This window comes from Carettochelys insculpta, chromosome 6, assembly GCF_033958435.1.
Source record: "Carettochelys insculpta isolate YL-2023 chromosome 6, ASM3395843v1, whole genome shotgun sequence".
NCBI classification, from domain to species: Eukaryota; Metazoa; Chordata; order Testudines; family Carettochelyidae; genus Carettochelys; species Carettochelys insculpta.
In genome coordinates, this window is record NC_134142.1 from 110,414,794 (window position 1) to 110,436,076 (window position 21,283).

The following is a 21,283-nucleotide window of genomic DNA, read 5'->3' on the forward strand; positions in this document are numbered from 1 at the left end:
ACCAAGGGGTGAAGTTGAGCCAGTGCCATGCAGCCCTACAGGAGGGGGTGAGTGTGCTGAGGCCGCGCGGCCCTGTGGTTGTGGGGGTGAACGTGCTGAGGCCCCATGTGGGGAGTGTTTGAACGGGGGCTGTGCAGAGCAAGGCGGGCAACTGAACCAGGGCCGAGGGGGAAGCGAGAGTATGAGTTGTGCTTAACTCGCCTTAATGGGAGTTAAGCACAACTTGAAATCACACATTTCAAGGGATTACTGTACTATTCAAATTGATAAAGGCCCTGCCCCCTGGCAGTATGTATATGTGTGATTGGGCATAAGCATGCATACTCCCACTGACTTCACTGGAACTGCTCCCACATTTAAAGGTAAGCACTCATCCAAGTGGAACTGCCCAGAGGCGAACTCAAATCTGGGACTGCTGGAGCTTGGCACATGAGCCTCTATGGGTTCAGCTAAAAGCCAGCTGCCTCTCAGATGAGGAGGCTCAGGGTATGTCTATACTTACCAGGGGGTCGGTGTGCTGTGATCGATCTTCCAGGGATCAATTGTGCTGCATGTGTGAAGACACAGCGAAATCGATCTCTCTGGGCTCAGCTGTTGACCCTGGCACTCCATGCTGACACATAGAGGAGGGGACATCCATGTGAGCCCAAAGAGGCCCTATCTGCACCAGGGAAGAAAGTCGATCCTGATATATAGATTCTAGCTACACTAATGGTGCCGCTAGAATTGCATATCTGGGATCAACTCTGATCCCTAGTGTAGATCAGGCCTCATTCTTTCTCTTTGTGAGTGGTCTAGATGCTGCTACGAGTGACAGTGAACCACTGCCAGAAGGTGTGTGGGTTAGTGGTTTGAGCACTGACTTGCTAAACCCAAGGTTGTGAGCTCAATCTTCAAGGAGACCATTTAGGGCTCTGGGGCAAATAGTTTAACAAAAGAAAAACCTGTCAGGGGTGGTGCTTGGCTGTGGTAGGAGAGCAGGGGACTGGACTCAAGGACCTCCTGAGGTCCTTTCCAGCTCTGTGAGATGTGTATACACAAGCATCAGGGCCTATGTTCTTTTGAAGTCACTGGGTATATGCCCAATGACTTCCTGGCAGACTGAGGTCTGATGAGTGCCTGATCCAGCAAACTTTTGTTCATTTCGCTGAGGCAGGGTCTAGCTCTGAAGATGACCAGCCAGATGGTGACATTCTAAGGTTTTTAGGAGGGGGCTGGTTAGGATTGCCAGATTTTGGGAGAGGGTTTGCAGGAGAGGCAGCCCCAGCCATGGAATCCCTGGTCAGGGGAGCAGGGGAACCCCAGCAAAGCCAGGGTTGGGTGGCATCTGCAGCTGGGAGGCTGCCACCCTGTCGGGGGCAGAGGGCCCTGTGCCCCAGCCAGCTCCCAGCTGCAGCAACTCCAGCCGGGGCCCAGGAATTCTGGGACATTTGTGTAGATGCAGGACTTGTCATGGAAATCTGGGACTGTCCCATAGGTTGTGGGATGTCTGGCAGCCCTAGGGCTGATGACGAATGGGGGCAGAGACAAAGGGGTAATGAAGCTAATGGTGATGGTGTTGCCCGAACAACTGCTGCTGAATGAAATCACAGCTCTTATTATAGCCAGAGATGCCACACAATCCATAGCAAACTCAGGAGGGGCAGATAGGAATGTTACAGGCTTGGGTTTGATAGCTATGGGGAAGCTGCATGCACATGCTTGCTATGGGGTGGAGGTGGGCCCGCTAGAAGGCATATGAGGCCAAATCCTGATGCTGATTTTTACACCAGCTGAAGACCTGGTGCAGAGACTACTGTTTTGTCCACATCCTTCCCGTCAATAAGCACAAGTGCCTGAGGGCAAAGAAGCCAAAGAAACAAAATGAAACAGCCCATTATTAAATGTACAAGAGTTTTCAGACCCAAACTTTTAGCTAGAGAGGTAGGTAAAGTCCAGTGGTGCTTAAATTCTGAACCGTAGTCAGTTCTGCATGGAAGCTACATGTGGGGCCTGTCTATAAACTGTCCCCATCCCTGCAGGGGCTCACGTCCTCAGGAGTGCACAAGCCTCCATGCAGTGGAGGAGGTGGGTGTTTGCTGGCTGTGTGGCAGATGGATTTCGTGAAACAGCAGGGCACCTAGGATCAAGGGGAATTCAGTCAGATTAGCTGTCGTAAGGGAAGTGGGGCAGGGGTGAAAGAGGGGAGAGGAGATAAGATCTTTGGCATGAATAGAGGGTGACTCAAAGTAATTGGAGGGAGGGGGTGGAATACACCATGATATGCAATGGCTGGGAGGAGGTGGGAGGGTCATCATTTGCACTGCATGATAGTGTAAGGGAATTCCCAGGTACCAGCACTGGGAGTGTTAAATGAGCCCAAGGATGGGGATCTGGTAAACACACCTATTTAAATGCACTATCCTGAATCTTCCAGAGGCCTCCCTCCACTGTGCATAGGGAAAACCACTAGTGATCCACTTCCACTGACTTCATTCAACTGGGTTACTGCAACTTTAGAGATTTTTTTTTTCATTTTAAAATAACAAGTCATGGGGGGATCCTTACCCTTCCCACACACAGCTTGAGATGCTTTGACCTTCCAGAGGCATTTGCCCAGACCTCAGCCCCCTACTCTGTGTAGTAGGGGAGGATCCCCCCACCAACCTTCGCTATCCAAGATAGAGCAACATGATTTATACTTCCATTCAAGGGGAGCTAGGGGTTAACATCAGCCGTGGTCCCATCTGCCCAGCTCTGCCGACATAACTTCAGGGTGCCATTCTAGGAACGGCAGTGATTGCTGCAGTAAAAAAAAAAGACACAAACCAGAAAAAAAAAAAAAGACGATTCATTTTCCTTCCAGAGCTTAGCAAAAAAGAAATCCTGCCAGGGTGGGGCACATTTAGCACATGACAGGGCAGTTTGCTAGTGCATAGCAGGCGCTATCTAAGCCAGAGGCTCATAAAGAACTTTCCAGCAACAGATAAAAAGGGAAGGCTTTAAAGGTGAGCTGCATGGGAAGGAAGTGACTCAGTTCTGTTGCTCTGAGATGGAGGGAGAGAGTCCCAGAGAGATAGGACCACACCAGTTCTCAGGAATGACACAATCGCTCTGCTATGTAGCAGGGGTTGCGAAATCCTTTGGAAGCGAATGTACATCTAGCAAAAAACAAGACTGTAGCAAAAACGAAATGCAACCAGAATGATTTGCTCTAGCAGTGTTGCAATCAAAGATCCCAGTCAGGGCCAGTGTTTGGCACGAGCATGTCTTTTAGTTGCTGAGAATATCACTCTTTTAGGGGACACCTCCAGCCTGGCTGCTCTGCCCCAGTGCAGTTTGGAGCTCTGTTTCTTTAAGTACACCCCAAACATCACCGCCTGAGAGGACTCAGACACCACCTATTCGCCCCCAGCCTTCCCCCAGGGCAGATCCTGTCTGCTCCAGCTGCCTCACACCCACAGCACAGCTTTCAGAGTGGGGCAGGAGGATGGCCTGCCCCTTACATGTGCGCTCTCTGCATACATAGCCAGGAGCCACTCTACCAATACAGCTCCAGTCAGGACAGTAAAATGTCTAGTGTCAGCCCAAGGCCCAGTCCTTAGAGATACTGAGCAGTGCCAGGGTGAGAGTAATGGCAATGTCCTCCTGGGATTGTTGCATCGCAAACCCCTCTCCCCGGGGGGAAGAGGGAGAGGCTTAGGGCACTGGGTTGGAGGCTGTAGGGGAGGGGGCCATGGAAATTTGGGACTAGACAGAGGCCAGGACTGCCAATGGGGGTGGGTAAAGGAGACAATTTTCCCCCTGGGCCCAGCATGTCAAAGGGCCCTGGAGCTCTGGATGCCACTGCTGCTGTTTTGGCAGGGGCAGCAGCCAGAGGTCCAGGTCTCTTTGTAGTGCCGCAGCAGCGCTGCTCCGGCTGTGTGTGGCTTGGGGCGGGGGAGGGGAGAGCACCGTGCTCTGGTCTGGGTAATGTTGAGAGCTGACCGGTCTTAGCCGCGCCCCTTCTGGGGCATGTATCCGGGCCCTCCTCACACCTGGTCCCAGGAGCCGCAGCAGCTATTGGCGCTGCTGCTGGGGGCTGTGCTGCCTGAGTGCCAGGGTCAGCAGGGGCTATGCTGCCCCAGCACGTGGGCTGGCGCTTGGGTGCACTGTGGCTGTGCTGCCCAAGGGCTGTGGGTGTCAATTTGGGCCCACCAGTGTGTGGCCAGCAGCAACATCCAGAACTTCGCAGGACAGGGCCCATCATACGAATGGAGGAGTCAAGAATCCCTAAGCAACTCCTCTATGGTGAACTCTCCCAGGGCAAAAGGAATCAAGGTAGGCCTCAAAAGAGGTACAAAGACTGCGTGAAGGCCAACATTGCTCATGCTAGTTTAAAACCAGGTCAGCTAGAGCAGCATGCAAAAGACCGAACAGGCTGGCATGCTCTCGTACGACACGCGTATGGCAACTTTGAAGAGCAATGACACGTACGCCCCATTGATGCTCGTGAGAGGAAGAAAGCAACAGCAGCAGCCACACCAACAGAGCCAGGACCATTCCCTTGCCCCCACTGTGAACATCCATGCAGTTCAAAAGCTTGGGCTCCTCAGCCGCATGCAGGTGCACAACCGATGAGCTTGTGCAAGCTCAAAACTTCATCATCATACACAACGGACTACCTATATAGCCTGAAGAGGTTGGGGTGCCTTATCTGGCAGGGAAGAAATGTGGAAGGATGCCAATGTGCATCCTTCTCTTGCTGATAGCACCCCTGGCTGGGGCACCTGCAGGGGTTAAACAACCAAAAGTCAGGGGACTTCTCCAGCTGCCTTGCAGGCCCGAGAACCCCAGAACCAGTTTCCAAGTCCCAGACCCTGTAATGAAGGATCTCAAGAGGGGAAGATGCTCTAGTGGTTGAAAATCATTTCCCTGCTCTGCTGTAGGCTTCCTGTGTGACCTTAAGCCACGTACCATTCTGCCTTAGCTTCCTGCTTGTTGAATGATGTGTCTATCTTAAACTGACAAGCTCATTGGTACAAGGTGTATGTCTTATTCCATGCTACTACAGCACCTAGCACCCTGACTGCAGCTGGGGTCCCTGTTGTTTAAATAACAGTAGCCTCACGGTCTCTCTCCCATGTCCCCTTCTTAATTTTTATGTCAGTCATGTCCCCTGGCGCATCCCCTTTTTTTCCCTCTCTGCCCTTCTCTTTGACTCTCCTAAGCAAGGCCTCCACACCTGGGAAGCTATGAAACTCTTGCTGTTCCTATTAGCCTTTCACCATGACCTTACACAGGCAGTAGAAGGGGAGATGGGTTGTGCCCAGTGGGAGTGCTCTGCTTTCAGGGGCAATCCTGAGAAGGATCAAGGATTCTTTCCTCTGTGACTCTTTGGCCTCTTGATGTCAATGTCTGGCGTGACTATTGCCCTGGCCATCCGAGGATCTGGCAAGGCTTTAGAGACATTTATGAGTTACACCAGGTACCATGCTTATCACACAGGGAAGTAATTTCATTTCCATTTTTCGCTGGAGGAAGCTGAGGTACAGAGGGGTGAAATGTCCTGCCCCAACCAGCAAATATGCAGTGACTGATGTCATGAACACCACTCGACTCCCAGTCATCTGTTTTATCCACTAGGCCAGTGTTTCCCAAATTTAAAGCATTACATACCCCTTTTGGAACTCCAGCCTTACCAGCACACCCCGTCTCCCAGTGCTGGCCCAGTGCTTATCTCTTGATTTTTAGTCATTTATTTTCTGCCATGAACCGCTTGAAATCCTTTTGCATACCACACTGCAGGAAACACTGCAATAGGCCATCATCTCCTTTAGTCAGCAAACAGCACTCTCTTATCTTACACTTTCACACCCACCTTTAGTTATAGACACTCTGGTTAGAGACATCAGTCTGCACCTGGGCCTTTTGCAGTGCTGCTCCTAAACCAGCTAGGAGGGTGTTTCCAGTCAGCTACACAAAACTCAACACCTTGTCAGGCCCTAAGGGAGCGAAGGGATGGTCTTCTGGTTCCTCCTTTCTTTGTTCCAGGATTAAGCCCTGGAAATTGTAATATCTTGGTATAATCCCATCAAACAATCCATGTTGCCTTAGAATACTGTCTGTGTATTCATAGAATTTATAAGTGGCTGCTCCTACTTGAAAGATACTTGAGACTGTAAAAGCCCCTCTTTCATTGGGATTACCTTTGAAATGTTTGGCTCCCCATCTTCAAGCCTTAGCAAAATGAGATGGGACATATTAATTGGGATCCCACACGTCACTAAGTACCATTTGCTCCACAGGCTAAAGCACAGCCAGCATTCGTTACTTACAGATCCATTAGACTGGCATTCCAATTAACATGTCCCTTCTCATTTACCCAAGGTTTGAAGATGAAAGACAATGGTGATGCTGTAAAGACAATCCTGACAGACCTACTTCTGTCAGACTTTCTGAGAAAAGCAGGGTGAGGAGGGAGAAGGGGTAGTGACAAGGGAGGGTAGACTGTGAAGATGGTGGGGTAGGAAGGATTGTATCAGCTAGAAAACCAGGCACCTCCCTGCCCTATCCTCAGTGTCACGGCTCTCAACACCAATTCTGCTGAATCATCCAGTCAGGTGGTTCACTGGCCAGACCATGAAATGTAAATAACCCTTTTTGGTGTCCACACTGAAGTATTACGAACAGAAAGTAGAGACATGGAGGCTAGTGCGACACGCACCCCTAGTGCCAGCAGCTTGATACAACTGAGCAGTCTCAAATGAAAAGGACTCCTCATTTGCATATCCAAGCAGCTTATTTGCATATTAACGGCAGAAAGCAAGCGGCGAAGACGTGGTTCTGCTGGCAGAAATCCTCTTTGTCAGCAGCCCCTTGTCCCTGATTTATTTTCCAGGCATAAGGGGCTGGCAACAGAGGAGGTTTTTGCCAACAGAACCACATCTTCACTGCTTGTTTTTTGCTGTGAATATGCAAATCAGCTGCTCAGATATGCAAATGAGTGGCCATTTTGCATTTTTGAGACTGCTCCTGTTGATGCTAGAGCCAAGGTAGTTACTCTGCCATGGTGTTTAAAACTTGTCCTCCATTGTCTTTTGTCCCTCCTTAAATTGTTCAGTAGGAAAACCAGGCCCAAAAGCTCCAGTGGCAGTTATTTTTGGTGGGACGGAGAATCACAGAGTGTAAGAGTGGAAGGGCTATTATAATCATCCAGCTCAGTGCTTCTCAACTAGGGGTATATGTGCTCCTGAGGTATGAAGGGACCATCTAGACATGTGCCTGGTTTTACAACAGGCTACATAAAAAAGCCCTAGCAAAGTCTGTACAAGCTAACATTTCATACAGTGACTTGTTTATAATGCTCTATATACTATACACTGAAATGTAAGCACGGTATTTATTTTACAGTTCTGTGATAAAAATGAGAAGGTCAGCATTTCTCAGTACTAGTGCACTGGGACACGTCTGTGTTTTTATGTCTGATTTTGTAAGTGAGTGGTTTTTAAGTTAGGCAAAATTTGTGGGGTACATATGCCAAATTGGACTCCCGAGAGGGGTAGAATACTCTGGAAAGTTAGAAAGCCACTGAGCTAACTGAGCTCATGTGTCACACAGGCTTTAGAACCCCACACAGTAATTTCTGCATCAACCCTATCACTTCTGTTTGAGCACCAGCATCTTGTTTAGAAAGACACAGAGTCTTCAGTTGGAGACTACAAGTGACAGAGAATCAAGTTTGAAGATGATGGGTGTAGGCGCTCCAGAAAATTTAGATACAAAAGAGGCAGCATGGCAGAAGTACGTGGAGGGGCAGTGATGATAAATGCTACAGAGTTAGGCCTGACCTGTTAACTTTAGTGGACTTCGGATCATCAGGCCCTAGCTGAAATGTGGCAAGTCTGCAAATAAAATGGCCCTGTCTTTCAGAGGGGGATGGGCATCAAGGTGGCTATGAGAGAAGTCAATGCTTCACGAGCAATCCTTGCCAAAGGCAGCAAGAGAAGATGCAGCTGTGACTGTATTCACACAGGAGTCAACAGGCACATAGAGGAAGGAAACAGCAAGGGGTGGGCACCAGGCCAAGAAAAAGAAGGACTGAGCCCAAATGGGCAGCACAGATTCTAGCAGCCCCACATACTACTCTTGTCTCAGGGACAGGGTCCACTCAGTGAGTCTGCTCATGTGACTAAGGGGTTCACTAAAATGCCCAGAGAGAGCAATAGGGTGGAACTGGGGCTGCTTAAGCTCAGTCTGTAACTTGCAATTTGTCCATGTTACTGGCTCTGGAGGAGTCGCTGCTGTCTCAGACTGTAATGAAAATTGCTTCTGTGACGTGGGAGCGTTCTCAGACACATGCACGCAGAGAAGGGAAAGATCATCTGTTCCGCGGCCTCTGGCATGTGCGTGATAAGGGGAAATCGCGCATGCTGTCAATTTAGCAGCAGCAGGCAACGTACAGTTAGAGCAGAGGAAGGGAAAGCTTTGTAGCAACCCAAAACCATTGCAGCAACAAGGGGCATACTTGTACCACGTACCCACGTACTTTGGAGAAAGGACTAGTTCCTTTGTGGCTTTACAGAAACCCATGACACTATGCTGATTTACACCAGTCCAGGCACCTGGCCCAACAATGCATTTGTGATCCTGACACAGGCAAAATTCAGATAACTCTGGTCTCAACCACCTCAAAGCTTAGGGGGGCTCAGGTCTGCTTCTGGGTGTGGCCCTTGCTTTAATGAAAATGGGCCAGATCGTTAGCTGGTGTCCAAGCCATTCACTTATATTGTGATTAGATAGGCTCGTTAGCTAGCTGTGTTGCTAGCTCTGTTACTAGCAGGGATGAAAGTAATTAAAAAATCTTCCCAGTACTGTGCACCTGAGGCAGAAGGGGTGGGATTGAGGGCCTTCCCCAGCCAGCCCTTCAGCACTACACAGAGCACTTGAGCAGGGGCTCCAGCAGCTGCTGTGGTAGTGGCTGTAGCTGGGTGCCTGCTGGGCCCTTCTTAAATCGCTGGGCCCAGAGTGGCTACTCCCTTCTCTCCTGCCACACACATTGGTGACTCTGCCCCCTCATAGGAGGCCTTGCTGGCAGGGTCTGTCAACACTTCAGCATTTCTGTCTCTCCCCTCACAAAGCGTCTCCACAGCTACACTGTCAAACCCTACTGGCAGGGCTGCTGAGAGGAGGGGGCTAAGGGGGCAGCGGTGGCCACTCCCGGGTACACTGTACAAGCTCACTTGTACCTCTGGTTACTATGTATTGCCCACTTTACCCTTGTAGTCCCAAACCTCCACTAGGAGGATGGTGAAACACTGGCACGGGTTGCCTGGGGAGGTGGTGGAACCTCCATCCAGAGAGGTTTTCAAGGCCAGGCTTGACAAAACCCTGGCTGGACTAGACTAGGTGACCTCCTCCCATATTTTCCAGCCCTGCTCTTCTATGATTCTGTGCTGGTCAAACCAGCACAGCACCACTGAACTCAAAAAAGCTACTTCAGTTTACAGAAGCCCTAGCTCTGGACTCCTGCTGAGTCCATGAAGGCGTTCTCATCCAGTCCCAATTCCTTGGCCTATGAATGACTGACTATTGCAATAAGCAAAAGATCTTGATTTCATGTGTAGTAGCCTAGGGTCATCACAAACTTTTCCTGGGAGGGAGGGGGCTGCCAGCCGTCCTGCCCCTCTTTTGCACTGGATGAAATCCCCAGAGAGTCTGGAACGGGCCTGCCCCTTGTGAGAGAGACATCTCAGACTGCTGAAGCCCAGGATTAAGGCACTCTGGCGGCTGCCTCGCACATCTGGTGTGCATTAAGATGGATACACTGGCAAAGAAAGTACGCTTGGATTCCAAGCAAGAATAATTAACCTGTTCACTGCTAGCTCACCACAGCCACTGATCCCTGTAGCAGTTTCCAGTGGAGAGGCTTTGGCTAAGATCTTAGGGCATGTTGGTTTAATTCTCAGCTGTGCTCCAGGCTTCTTAAGTGTCCCTAAGTTTCTGTGTCTCTGTTCCCCATCTGGGGAAAAGGAAGTCAAGTGTCTTTCTGCCATCCTTTGTCTGCCTTACATATTTTGGACTGATACTATCTGGGACAGACACTGTGTCTATATGGTGCAGAGCACAATGGGGTGCCGATCTCCCGGAGCAGCAGTCATACAAGTGCAGAAATAGTATCAGCCCAGGGTCCTGTATCTCAGAGTATGCCTGGTAGCATCCAGGGTAGGTACCTGTGGCAAACAAACCAAGTACAGCTGCTGTAGGCAGACAACTGGCTTGGGAGTTCCAGTGGCACATGCCTACTAGAGCAACTTTTGGCTTCCAGTTGTACCGTGCTAAGCACCTCCCAGAACGTCCCTTCGGAGACCATGAGTCCTTAGAGAAGACTCAGGGAAATGTTTCCAGTGGGACTAGCTCCTGACAATCCCATTGGCTGCTGCATCAGTCGCATGAGAGCAGACATTCAAGCAGAGGGGGTTAGCCCTCAGAGAGCACCGTTTCCAGGAAGCTCACGCTGCTAAAATTGTGACTGGTGCTGCTGGTGTCCTCACTGGGTGCTGCTGTGGGGAAGCCCATGGCACTGGAGTCTGGACGGGTACCTACTGGCAGGACCAGCCCTAGAAGTCTTTTTGGTTGTTGTTGTTGTCCAGGGGGAGAAATGTTTTTGGCACTGCCCTCCCTTGGATGGCTGAGCAAAAATATCTCACAGGCAGCAACTTGAGGCCCAAGACATCACCATGCTCACCTATCCCAGGGCAGGCCTTGCCTCCAGGGCACAGCTAAATAAGTGTTTGCAATGCACCACTTGAGGCTCACACTCTCGGGAGCTCCTGGTGCACAGGGTGAGCCAGGGCAATTCCCACCAGGAGGGAGATGTGGCCAGGTCATCTCTTTGCCCCAACTACTTCTGACTGCTGGGCAAACTAACAGTGTTGGCAGCTGAGAGCAATTGTGGGTCTTAGGCTGCTCTAACCTGTTCCAAATGCCAAAGGAGCCCCCATCAGCCCTCACTACATTTTCTCTCCCACTCCACTCCTGCACTGAGGAGCTCTCTGGCCTGGGACAAATAGGCCCACAGCAGTTTCTCCAGAGCATGCAGCCCAGTTGCAGGGCTTGTCAGAGGGGCCTATGACTAGGTGCCCAGTCAGGTCTGAATTTCAATGGGCTCTGAGCCCCAGACCATCTACCTCCCTTAGAATTTTGTGCAAATACCGGACCAAACCATCCCACTCCCACCTCAGAGTGCAGGGCCCAGGCCTGCCCAGCCAAGGGAAAGGGAGGGAACAAAAGAGCTTGGTGACGGTGAATAGGGAGGTCACTGCTTTGAGCTCTTGACAGCAATAGGTTTCCAATTTAGACTAGTTGGTCTGGTGTGTGCAGCGGCTCTTAGGTGTCCCAGGTGCAAGGCAGGAGGAGTGCACACTGTGTATGTCTTTAGAGAGCAATAGCTCCCTCTGACTTCAGGGGGAATCACGGGCATCCTGCAGCAGGTGACTTGGGCCTGCCACTGGCTCTGATAAGGAAAAGTTCATTCTTTGTATTGTGGTGGCAGCTAGCATTTCCAACCAAGATGGTGGGCACCGTTGTGCCAGGCCATGCACAAAGATAGCAAGAGACTGTTGCAGGCCCACAATGTTTCCAAATCGGGTCACAAGAGAAGAGACTCCAGGTCTCCTTACTTGCAAGCCAACACTTTCGGCTGGGCCAGGCTACTTTAGAGACTGTGAAAGCTCTGCTCCAGGGAAGTTCATGCTGCAGAGACCTTGGGTCTGGGGAAGCACAAGTTTTTAAAGTCTGTTTACACACAGAGAAGTGCTCTGTTGAGCCACAGCATAGACCCGACGTGGACAGTGGCAATGTAAGTACAGCTTGTGTGTCAGCCCTGGGAATGGAACCATGAGGACTGCTGCAGGTTAATATGGAAGGAGAGGAGTTTTAACTTCCCTAGCTGCTTCCTGAACTGTGTGCCATGGAGAGGTAGGGAATCCTAATTAACCCCAATTTATTAAACATTAGCTAGCATTTGGGTGGCACTTTGAAAGTGTAAAACACCATGTACAATAATTGTGCAGAAACATTATTAGATGCATGAGCAGAGCTGCTGGAGAGTAATAATGGGGGATGTGATTATTCCCCTCTATTGGGCAGTGCTGAAGCCACGTCTGGAGCGCTGCCTCCAGTTTTGGGCCCCTACTACAGAAAGGACATGGACAAATTGAAGAGAGCCCAGCAGAGAATAAAACGTTATTAGGGGGTGGAGCCCATGACTTAAGAGAAAGGCTGAGGAGTTTAATCTACAGACAAAAAGAATGAGGAGGGATATGATAGCAATCTTCAACTACCTGAAGTGGGGGTTCCAGAGAGGATGGATCTGGGCTATTCTCAGTGATGGCACATGACCCAACAAGAAGCAATGGTCTCACGCTGCAATGGGGAGATCTAGGTTGGATATTAGGAAAAACTACTTCGCTGAGAGGATGATGAAGCACTGGAATCCGCTGACCTTCTCAAGTATCTTCCAACTCTAATCTTCTATGAGTCTATCCTGTGGATCAAGAACAAGGGGCTCTGGTGGAGCTGTAAGAGGGCCTGGCATTGCAGGTCATAGCCGTTGAGGCCCTAAGACCAGAATCCCAAGGCATGCTGCAGGTATGGAGGTGTATTGATCTTAACAGCTTACACACTAAATGACATACCAGATCCAGCTGACAAAAGGCAGGGTGAGCTCATTGTTCCTGTCAGGCAGCTGTGATAAATCTTGCAATTCCAGGCAATGGATGGGAAATTACATTCATAGTTGGGCAAATCCCTGTCAGGCACCCTGAAGGGGGTAAGGACATCTGTAGCAGGACTGGTCACTGGTGGGAAAAAATGTGTCAAGGCAGCAGAAGATACTTTGCTCTTCTCTCACACCCTCCCATTGAAGCACTCAAAGTGCTTTGCCAGCGCTCCTGAGCTAAGATCAGAACTCTCTTGTGACGGAGGTAAATGTTACTGATCCTATTTTATCCATGAGAAACCTGAGGGATACAAAGATTACACAACTCAGCCAAAGTCACATAGCCAGTGAGTAGCAGAGCTGGGACCCAAGTCTTGTTGGCTACTTGGGCTCAGCTACTGGAACAAGCTGTGCAATGTCATTCATGCCATTTCCCTACACACATTGTCTCCTTGAGGTTCCCCTCTTGACTAGGGAATAGCTGGCTGAATTAGACCAGGGTTAAAGCTTCCACTCCCCGCAAACTTTGCCTGGGAACATAGGCTTCTTGCATTCTAGCTCTCCCTTCTCTGCTCCCTTAGGAAGGCAGCATGAGCAGATTGTGCCCCTTTGTGGCTGATGGATGCAAATGCATCACCTCGCCGCCTGGGCATAACAGTGTGACAAAGGGCTCACATTTTTCCAAACCAACAGCAGCAGTGCCTTGTAGTTCTGTTACAGCAGGTTTCCTTGTGCTGTGATATTTGTTCTCACACATCTAAGCTGTGTGGTGCTGCAGGCAATCAGTGCCAGCCTAGCCAGTGCAATGCAACAGACAGACAGTGTTGCACCTTTATAGGCCCAACAGAGAAATGGGCTTTTGGATTATTACAACAAACTGTAGGCCTCTAAAGCCTCCCTGCAACTGTTCTCCCCTTCCTTCTTTTCCTGGAAGGGTGTGAACTATTCTAAGCAATCTGTTCCACCTTGTATTTCCCTGTGACTTGCTCGATACCTTTCTCAGACCAGAAGAAGAGTGCTGGGTAAGCTCAAACCGTGTCTCTGTCAGCAACACAGGTTGGTACAATACAAGATATTCCCTTTCCCACCCTGCCGGAGCTGTGCAAGTGTCTACTCCATTTTGTGTGCAGCTAATGGGGATTCAGATGCCGACACCATTATTGCCTCAGCTTCCCCCTCACCTAGGCAGTGCCACAAGCCGTTCTGGCAGCAACCTGTAAAATCTGCCACGCTGCGGTAACTGCCAGCCTGTTCCATAAAATGCCACAGGCAATGCCTACCCATGCCCAGCTCTGCCAATGGCCCTGAAGTGCAGGGATCTGGAGGGTCTGTATGAATCTGGCTCTTCTCCTAATCTTCTTCCTCCCTCCCCTCTTTCTTTCCTCCCTCCCTCCCTCTCTGTCATTTTCTCTTTCATCCATCACTCCATCTTCCGAGGCTTCATTTTGTTAAACAGCTCGCTGGGAAAATAGCAGCGTTCTGACCCACAGCTGCTAAAAGAGGAAGTGACATATGGGTCAGGGGACTCTTTCCAGTTCATCTGCAAGCAGCGAGAGAGCCCTGGACATGGCCTGCTGTGCCCCATCCCACCTTCTCCCACCCTGCACTGTAGGAGACTAAAAATCCAAGCTGGGCTGTCTCTTCATGAAGATAAATGGTGCAAAACTAGCTTTGTGTATTCCGAGGTCTCTGGAACAAAATATTGTCTCGCTGCTTGAGAGCTGCTTTCCTTTCTTGCACTGTCACCATTTGACTAGTTTTCTTGTCATCATGCAGCAAGGGTAATCACTAGGCAGACTGTGGGCCAAATACAGAGCAGCAGATGCTTTTCAAATGGACCCCTCAATCCTTTTGTTTACTTTTAATAATCACTATTATTATTACTAGACTTTTAAATTATTATTATTTACTCTGGAGCCTGGACCTTGACTATACCTTGATTAAAGAAATTTGGACCTTGACAAAAAATGGACTCCCCACATCATAAAGTCTTCCAGCCTAGGCAGGAGCTAAATTTTCAAAGCAAAAATGAAGCATCAAAAAGAAAATTAGATGCAATATTAGTAAACTTCCCTGCCTTTTTTCATCTTTAAGGAATAAAAAAAGGCCCTGACAAAGCCACTTTTTTATCTCACCTTTTAAATAAGATAAACACAAAAGGCCAGTCACAAATTGTCCATACACATGGTATTCCTGTCAGGGCCAGGGTGTTTCCCAGGTTTTTTGCTGTCCATTCAACTGGAACCTGTTCCTTTCACCCCCGTTCCTCTCTTTAATGCAGTAGCACACAGTTGAGTGAGCTGGGTTAAATTTTTAACAGCGCCTTTGAGCATGGCTCAAAAGTTCCTCTCCAGCCCGCCCCCCCAGGAATTTAGTGCTAAGGAGTTCAAAGATAGCTCATTAAGTATCAGTTTCCTAAGACAATCTCCTTCCAGCCTTGTATATACTTAGCAACGGTGGTAATTTTACTTAGGACGCTCCAAGTCTCCTCTAAGGGATCTGGAGAATTCAAGACAGCTGGGGGATGGACACGGCAAAGGAGAGGATGGGGCCTGCTAGCACAGCAAAGCCATCTTGTGTCAGTGACCATACATGGTCATCCCAGGGCTCCCTGCAGCACAGGGGACAGAAGGTGAGAGAAGGGGGGAGGTTACTGGAATATGAGTTAGAATGGCAGATTGTGGCTGTAAGCAGTTATGTTCTACGCCCTGAAGCTCACTAGCAAGAGGAATGGCTTGTGTGTATCATAGTAGCTGTGATCCCTGGGAAGATGGGGGGGTCTGTGGTAGTAGTCTCGGAGGTACGCATTGTGCACTGAATTACCCAGCCTTTCATAAGTTCTACCCTATCCACACAACAAGCTTGTTAATCTTCCATCCCAGCCAGCTGTCCTTGTTGGAGTAAGAGCGCCAGTTCCCGCAAAATACAATGATTTATATCGTCAGGGGCTAGTCTGGCAGCCCACTCACTCTCATCCAACCAAGCATCCATTTCCCTCCCCACTCTCCTCTCCTCAGGCGAGCCTGACCAGCCATGCCGCTAGCCAGCCCACATCATTGGAGCGGAACAGCTACCCAGTGCGAGAGCTGATCTCTCCATGTCTTCATTCCTGCAGTTGAGTCTGCACACTTCAGCTAGCAGCTGCACTGGTGCTTATAGTGGAAGACCTGCCTAAATGACTCATGCATGCATTTAACAAGTCTGGTGTACTTCTTGAGGCTACAAAATTAGCCAGTCTCATTTTCCTCCCACAATTGCACAAGTGGCACGTGCAATTCTCTGTCCAGCCCCAGCAGTAGCCACCACAGGAGAAACTGTAGCATGGACAAGGTTCTGGAGTTTTGACCATTATGTTGTCTAACCCTGCTTGGGCCTCATGTACAGTCGAGCAGCCAGAACTGCTACCTAAGGTGAATTATGGACCCCATTTTTGCTTGTGTAGATAAAGCACTGGTGCCTGTATGGTCCAGCAGCATGTTGGAAACAAACAGGCGAGGTGAATCAAAAGACAGTGCTGGTGCCTGTTGTTCTGGGACTGGACAACAATGGAGAAGCTGTGAGGGATCTAGCTTGGAAAGTACGTGAGGCGAGAAAAGAACCTGTTCTGTTGTAGCGTTACCTGTGGGCAATTTTCTGACTCGCTTTCACCTTACTCTGACCAAATCCTGCCATCTGCTTCACCCACAGCAGCTCCTCGGTCACTCTCCCTCCACAAACCCTCATGCCCCTCTTCGGCTCTCTCCATGCCCTCGGCCCTCCTCATAGCTGTAACTTGAGGAGCACTGCTGTAACTTGATCAGCAGTGAGTTTCACTTGAAAGCAGCCTGCATACAGCGTGAAAGGCCAACAAGCTGAACTAAGACCACTGGGTGTTAAAGACCACCCACCCCAAACATGGAACAAACCCCTTTCCCAACATTGTAGGCAGATTTCAGAAGAGGTTGCTCACTTGGGGTAGGGGGGAAAGCAAAACCATGGTTAAGGCCAGGATAAACTAGAACTGAAATAAACTGGAATTGGACCTGTTCACAGGTTTGGGAGGGAAAGCAGCTATTAATTTTGAAAACAAAATTCAGCTTTCCCTCTATCAAATTCTGACATTTAAAAATGCATGACCTTTCCAGACGTGACTAGGGATGGAAGGAATCACAGCAATTTCATGTGTATTCCTCATTCCCCACTTCCCCTTTTTTGGTTCATGTTTCAAAATTCGAAAAGTTTCACCCTGCACTGCTTTGGAGAATTTGTGCATCTCTGTCCTGTCCAGTCCTGCCTGGGAGCACAAGGGCTGAAATATCACAAGAAAACATTCTTTCTACTATACTCCTGGTCAGATCACTAAGGCCTTCCTTAGTCCCATGTTCTGAGACTCAGCAGAAAGACCGTGAGCCCCGTTGGTTGCATTTGCACTGCCTGAGAATCCTGTGCTCCCAGAAACATCCTCTGGGCCTCCCTTCCCACCACACACTTGCAAGCCGGAGAGAGGTCTCTGCCGGCAGGTGGGCTGCCTTTTTTTGTTTGTGGGTTTGTTTGTTTTCCCTTGGTTATCTCAAAGTCTTGGTCAAGAACATACAAGGGAACATCCCTGGAGTACTTTCCCAACATTACTACCCCAGCATGATCAGAAATCTGTGCAGAGCAGTTGCCAACCCAAAGACATTTTCACACATGCACATGGCAGTTGGAGAAACTAGCGGGCAAGCTGTGCTAGACCCGGGCCAGCTAGACTATTTGTTGCAACGATATATCTATCGCTATTTCCTGTTCCTAGGCTCCCCTGGCCAACAGCAGCACTGAAACCCTTAAAAGCCATAGTGTAGCTCATGGCCATTCCGGGTGAGACCATTAACCCTTTAGTTACCGGGCACTGCAAAACAGGAACTGAATCTGAAGAAGTGGGTCTTGCCCAGGAAAGCGCATTACCTAACAAATAAAATAGTTAGTCTCAAAGGTGCTACAGGACTGCCTGCTTTGGTTTGTGAACTGAACAGGAATCCTCTTTCTCTTGCTCCTGATCACCAGGCAAATGTCCAAAAAATCTGGTGGGGCTACAATATTTTCTTTTATCTATGTCCATAAGACACACCATTTGTGTGGAAATGTTTATATATTTGGAACCCAAGTTGGGTACGCTTTGGTGAATAATTAAGGTGACCATCCGTCCCATTTTTGGCAGGATGGTCCCGTATTTGCATCCCAACTTATTTTATAAAAGGGACTAATTGTCCCATATCTGCTGTGCAGGTGCAACTGCCTGCTGGAGAGCATGTGCTGTGCATCTGTCCATGCTCTCCAACAGAGGAAGCCAGCAGGTTAGCTGGGGGAGAGGGAGTGCAATGGCTGCTCTGTCTCTGCCGCTTCCCTGAAGCTCGGGGAAAGGTCGGGGGGGCCCTGGCTCTTCCACCCCGGCTGCTTCCCTGAGGCTTGGGGAAGAAGGAGCAAGCACCCCCTGTCCCGTATGTGACCATGGGAGATATGGTCACCTTATGAATAATATTATTATTGTTCTATTTTTAGAGAGGCCAGAGCCAAAATCCCAAGTTTTGTAAGTGGTCAGCATTTGAATCCCAACTTAGACAAGCCCAGGTCTATAGAACACACTGACTGAGCGCATCTGTGTCCTTCTCTAGTAGTCGATTCACAGACAAAAGCCAACTGCTCCTCCCAGCTAATGGACTGACTCCTTTAACCTAAATGACAGATTGTGCTTTGGGCTAACAGTCTGAGGTGTCAGTCCCTGGTGACACCCCAACAAGGGAGGTGTCCTCATCTGGTTGCTGTTATTTATTTATGGGATGATATAAGTGAACGGAGATCTGTATACACACACACACACAATACAACACCCTTGTTCTGAGCATCTTTCAGTCTAATTCACCCACAGAAACATGATCTACAGGGAAAGGAATCAAGACAGCTGCACCTCACAGCCCCTGCCCGCCCCTCCCCTGTGTTTGCAGTGTATTACCAAGCAGATTCTCAGCCATCCACAAAAAGTCATGATAGCTCCCAGCACAGAGTCACAAAAAGAATCTTTTCTTTCTCTCACCTGTCTTCTTCCAGGAAATTGTCCCACAAAGGATACACTTTATTATAACTTTCACACACAGCTCTCACTCAGAAGGTGTCATCCACACCAGATTTGTGGACAGCCTGAATATGGAACCAAAATGCTTTGGGGTAGGGAGAAAGATGAAATGGTCCACATCAGGTTCCCTCACTGAGAGGCTAAACAGAGTTGTTTCCCAGTGCCCCAAAACAGTTACTAGAGAGAGATGAAGGAACGGACAATAGAATAGCACAGCTAATATTATGTTATCCCTCCACTTCTTGGATACGTATACATGCTACAGAACTGGGAAGGAAGGGGTTTGAACTTCATAGCTCCCTGTAAGGCTTTGCCCCTAAACCTATTGCAGGGCCTAAGAGCTTTGTCTGCAGCCATATTAGGGAAGCAGCAGCCATGAACTAAGAAACAGGAAGTCACATCCTCACATTCCATCTAAAATACATTAAAAAATGTAATATCAGGCTGTTAAGAAGGAGCTCCGCCCTAATAGCAGGCGCTATCACCCTCTAAAGAAACTGATGTTGATATGGTTTAAAGCCATAGTTTGATAGCATTCTGTCTGGCAAGAAACCATGCATCAGTATCTGTGGTTGTGAAATCCTCATTTCTTTTTTGTTTTGTCCTTATGGTCCTCCCTTCCTATTGTTAGTCTGTATAATCTCTGTCTGGTTCTATGATGGTTCCTGTTAACATAATTAATTTGGCTAGGTGTAAATCCATTAAAAGGAAGGGGGCAGGACTGGTTAGCACATTTTGTTATAGTAGCTTCAGCTTGGTTAGTAAAATGATGATATTTAAATTATAGGTCAGCAGGCCTCAAGTTTCACTTTGTCAACTGGGGTCCAACAAGGAAGTTCTTTGAGAACCAACTGCAGGAGACAGCCCCAAACATTAGATCTACTAGCGCACAACACACTGCCAATGACACCGTGCAGAAACTGAAGTCTCCCAGATGGACCTGATCCTGTCTGGCCATCAAGAAAATTTCATGTCTGATTTGAAGTGATGAATGTGGTACGCGTATAGCGCATTCATGCCAGTTTGGGTGATTGTTAATAAATACAGGTTAAGTAGGATAATACAGCGTAAAGCTATTTCATTGGTAAAAGGTCCTGAAAACCCAGAGGAGATTATGCTTGAGCCCAATGAAGTGTAAGAGTGGGTATGTAAAGTAAGGGACAAGAATATGTACCTGGGTTTCTCTCCCTGTTTGTAGATGAACTGGAAAGAGTTTCTTGACAGAGTAAGAATGAATGTCTTGGAGCTTGTGAGTAACAGAAAATTGTGTGTGGGTAACACCACAATGAGCCAAAAACTCAAATCCAAACACCCCAGGGCCTTCAGTCTAGCCGTGCAAAGTTAGGCATGAGTTGCAATCTCTAGTCTGTCCCCAGAGGCGCGTGTGAAGTCCAAAAATGGCGGGAAAGGCAGAGTCTGATGGTTTGGCAGCCCTGAATCCATGAGTGAGGCAGAGAAGAGCTGGCGAGGCTAGGCAAGAACTTGCCAGAGCTTCCGTGGGCTGGTCCCCTTTCACATTTCCCTCTCCTTCTGCCCACACAGCCATCTACAAGGTCTTTTAGCTCAAGTCCATTTAAATCTCATTTACCCTCAACAATCTCTTATTTAGCTTCTGCCTGCAAGTTCTCTCACTACCCTGTAACCCCCTCACAATTACATACCAAATCATGAGGTAAATTTCAGCTGATCCCAAGGGCCTTACCTTTCAGTTTCCGTTGGGGGCTCTTCCCCCTCCTCGTTCTTGATCTCGGGGTCCCCCTGGCACTCCTCAGTGTCAGACATTTTATTTCCCTTGCTCACAACTTATCAAATCAACAGGCTCTGCAAAGAGCTCTGTAAGAGTCTTGTGTGTATGCACGTGTGTGTTCACTTTCATACCACCCTTCCTGTCCTCTAACACAGCAACCAATAGTGCCGGAAGCCTCAGAGGTTTTTGGGGGAGGGGCTGGGAGTTTTTATTCTTTGGGTATATTTAAGGTTTTTGGTGTTTTTTTTTGTTTTGTTTTTTTTTGTTAAATATGCTGCCTAAAAATCAGGAAGTATTAACCCGAGCTGGAGGGGAAGCATGGGGCAACAGCCACTCATAGGCTTTGTTAGAATAAAAGATGTCCTAGAGACCAACAATAGCCACTCAGAGTGCAGAGGATACTAAACTACAGGTTGAACCTCTCTGGTCTCAGACACTCTGGTCTGGCTACATCCATGATTTGGCTGAGCCACGGATGGTGCTGGACCAGAGAGCCCAGGCAGATGGGAGTGAGGGATAGCTGGGAGGCTGGTGGCACAGGAGCCGGTGGCTGGGACAACTCCTTCCTGCCCGCTCCCAGGAGAGATTGGGGGTTTAGTTTGTGACCTTTGCAGAGTCAGGGAAGAAACCATCGAGCTCACCAGGGAGTGGAAAGGGAAGTGCTCAGAACTCACCTCTTTCCCCCACAGCAGTGAGAGTAGAAGGGGTAGCAGGGCTCAAAGTGAGGAGGCAAAGGAGGGCAGGAAACCAGATGGTGTTTGGATTTCCC

At 48.9% G+C, this 21,283-nt stretch overlaps 1 protein-coding gene across 1 annotated transcript in view; it reads right to left on the reverse strand.

Annotated features, from left to right (window-relative positions):
- LSP1 (lymphocyte specific protein 1) overlaps positions 1 to 20,618 on the reverse strand; it is a 95,676-nt gene extending 75,058 nt beyond the window's left edge. The window contains exon 1 of the mRNA XM_074997823.1: positions 20,470 to 20,618. Coding sequence (XP_074853924.1) covers positions 20,470 to 20,549 — 80 coding nt within the window. The 5' untranslated portion in view covers positions 20,550 to 20,618. The remainder of the gene's footprint in view (positions 1 to 20,469) is intronic.
- Between the last annotated feature and the right edge of the window lie 665 nt (positions 20,619 to 21,283).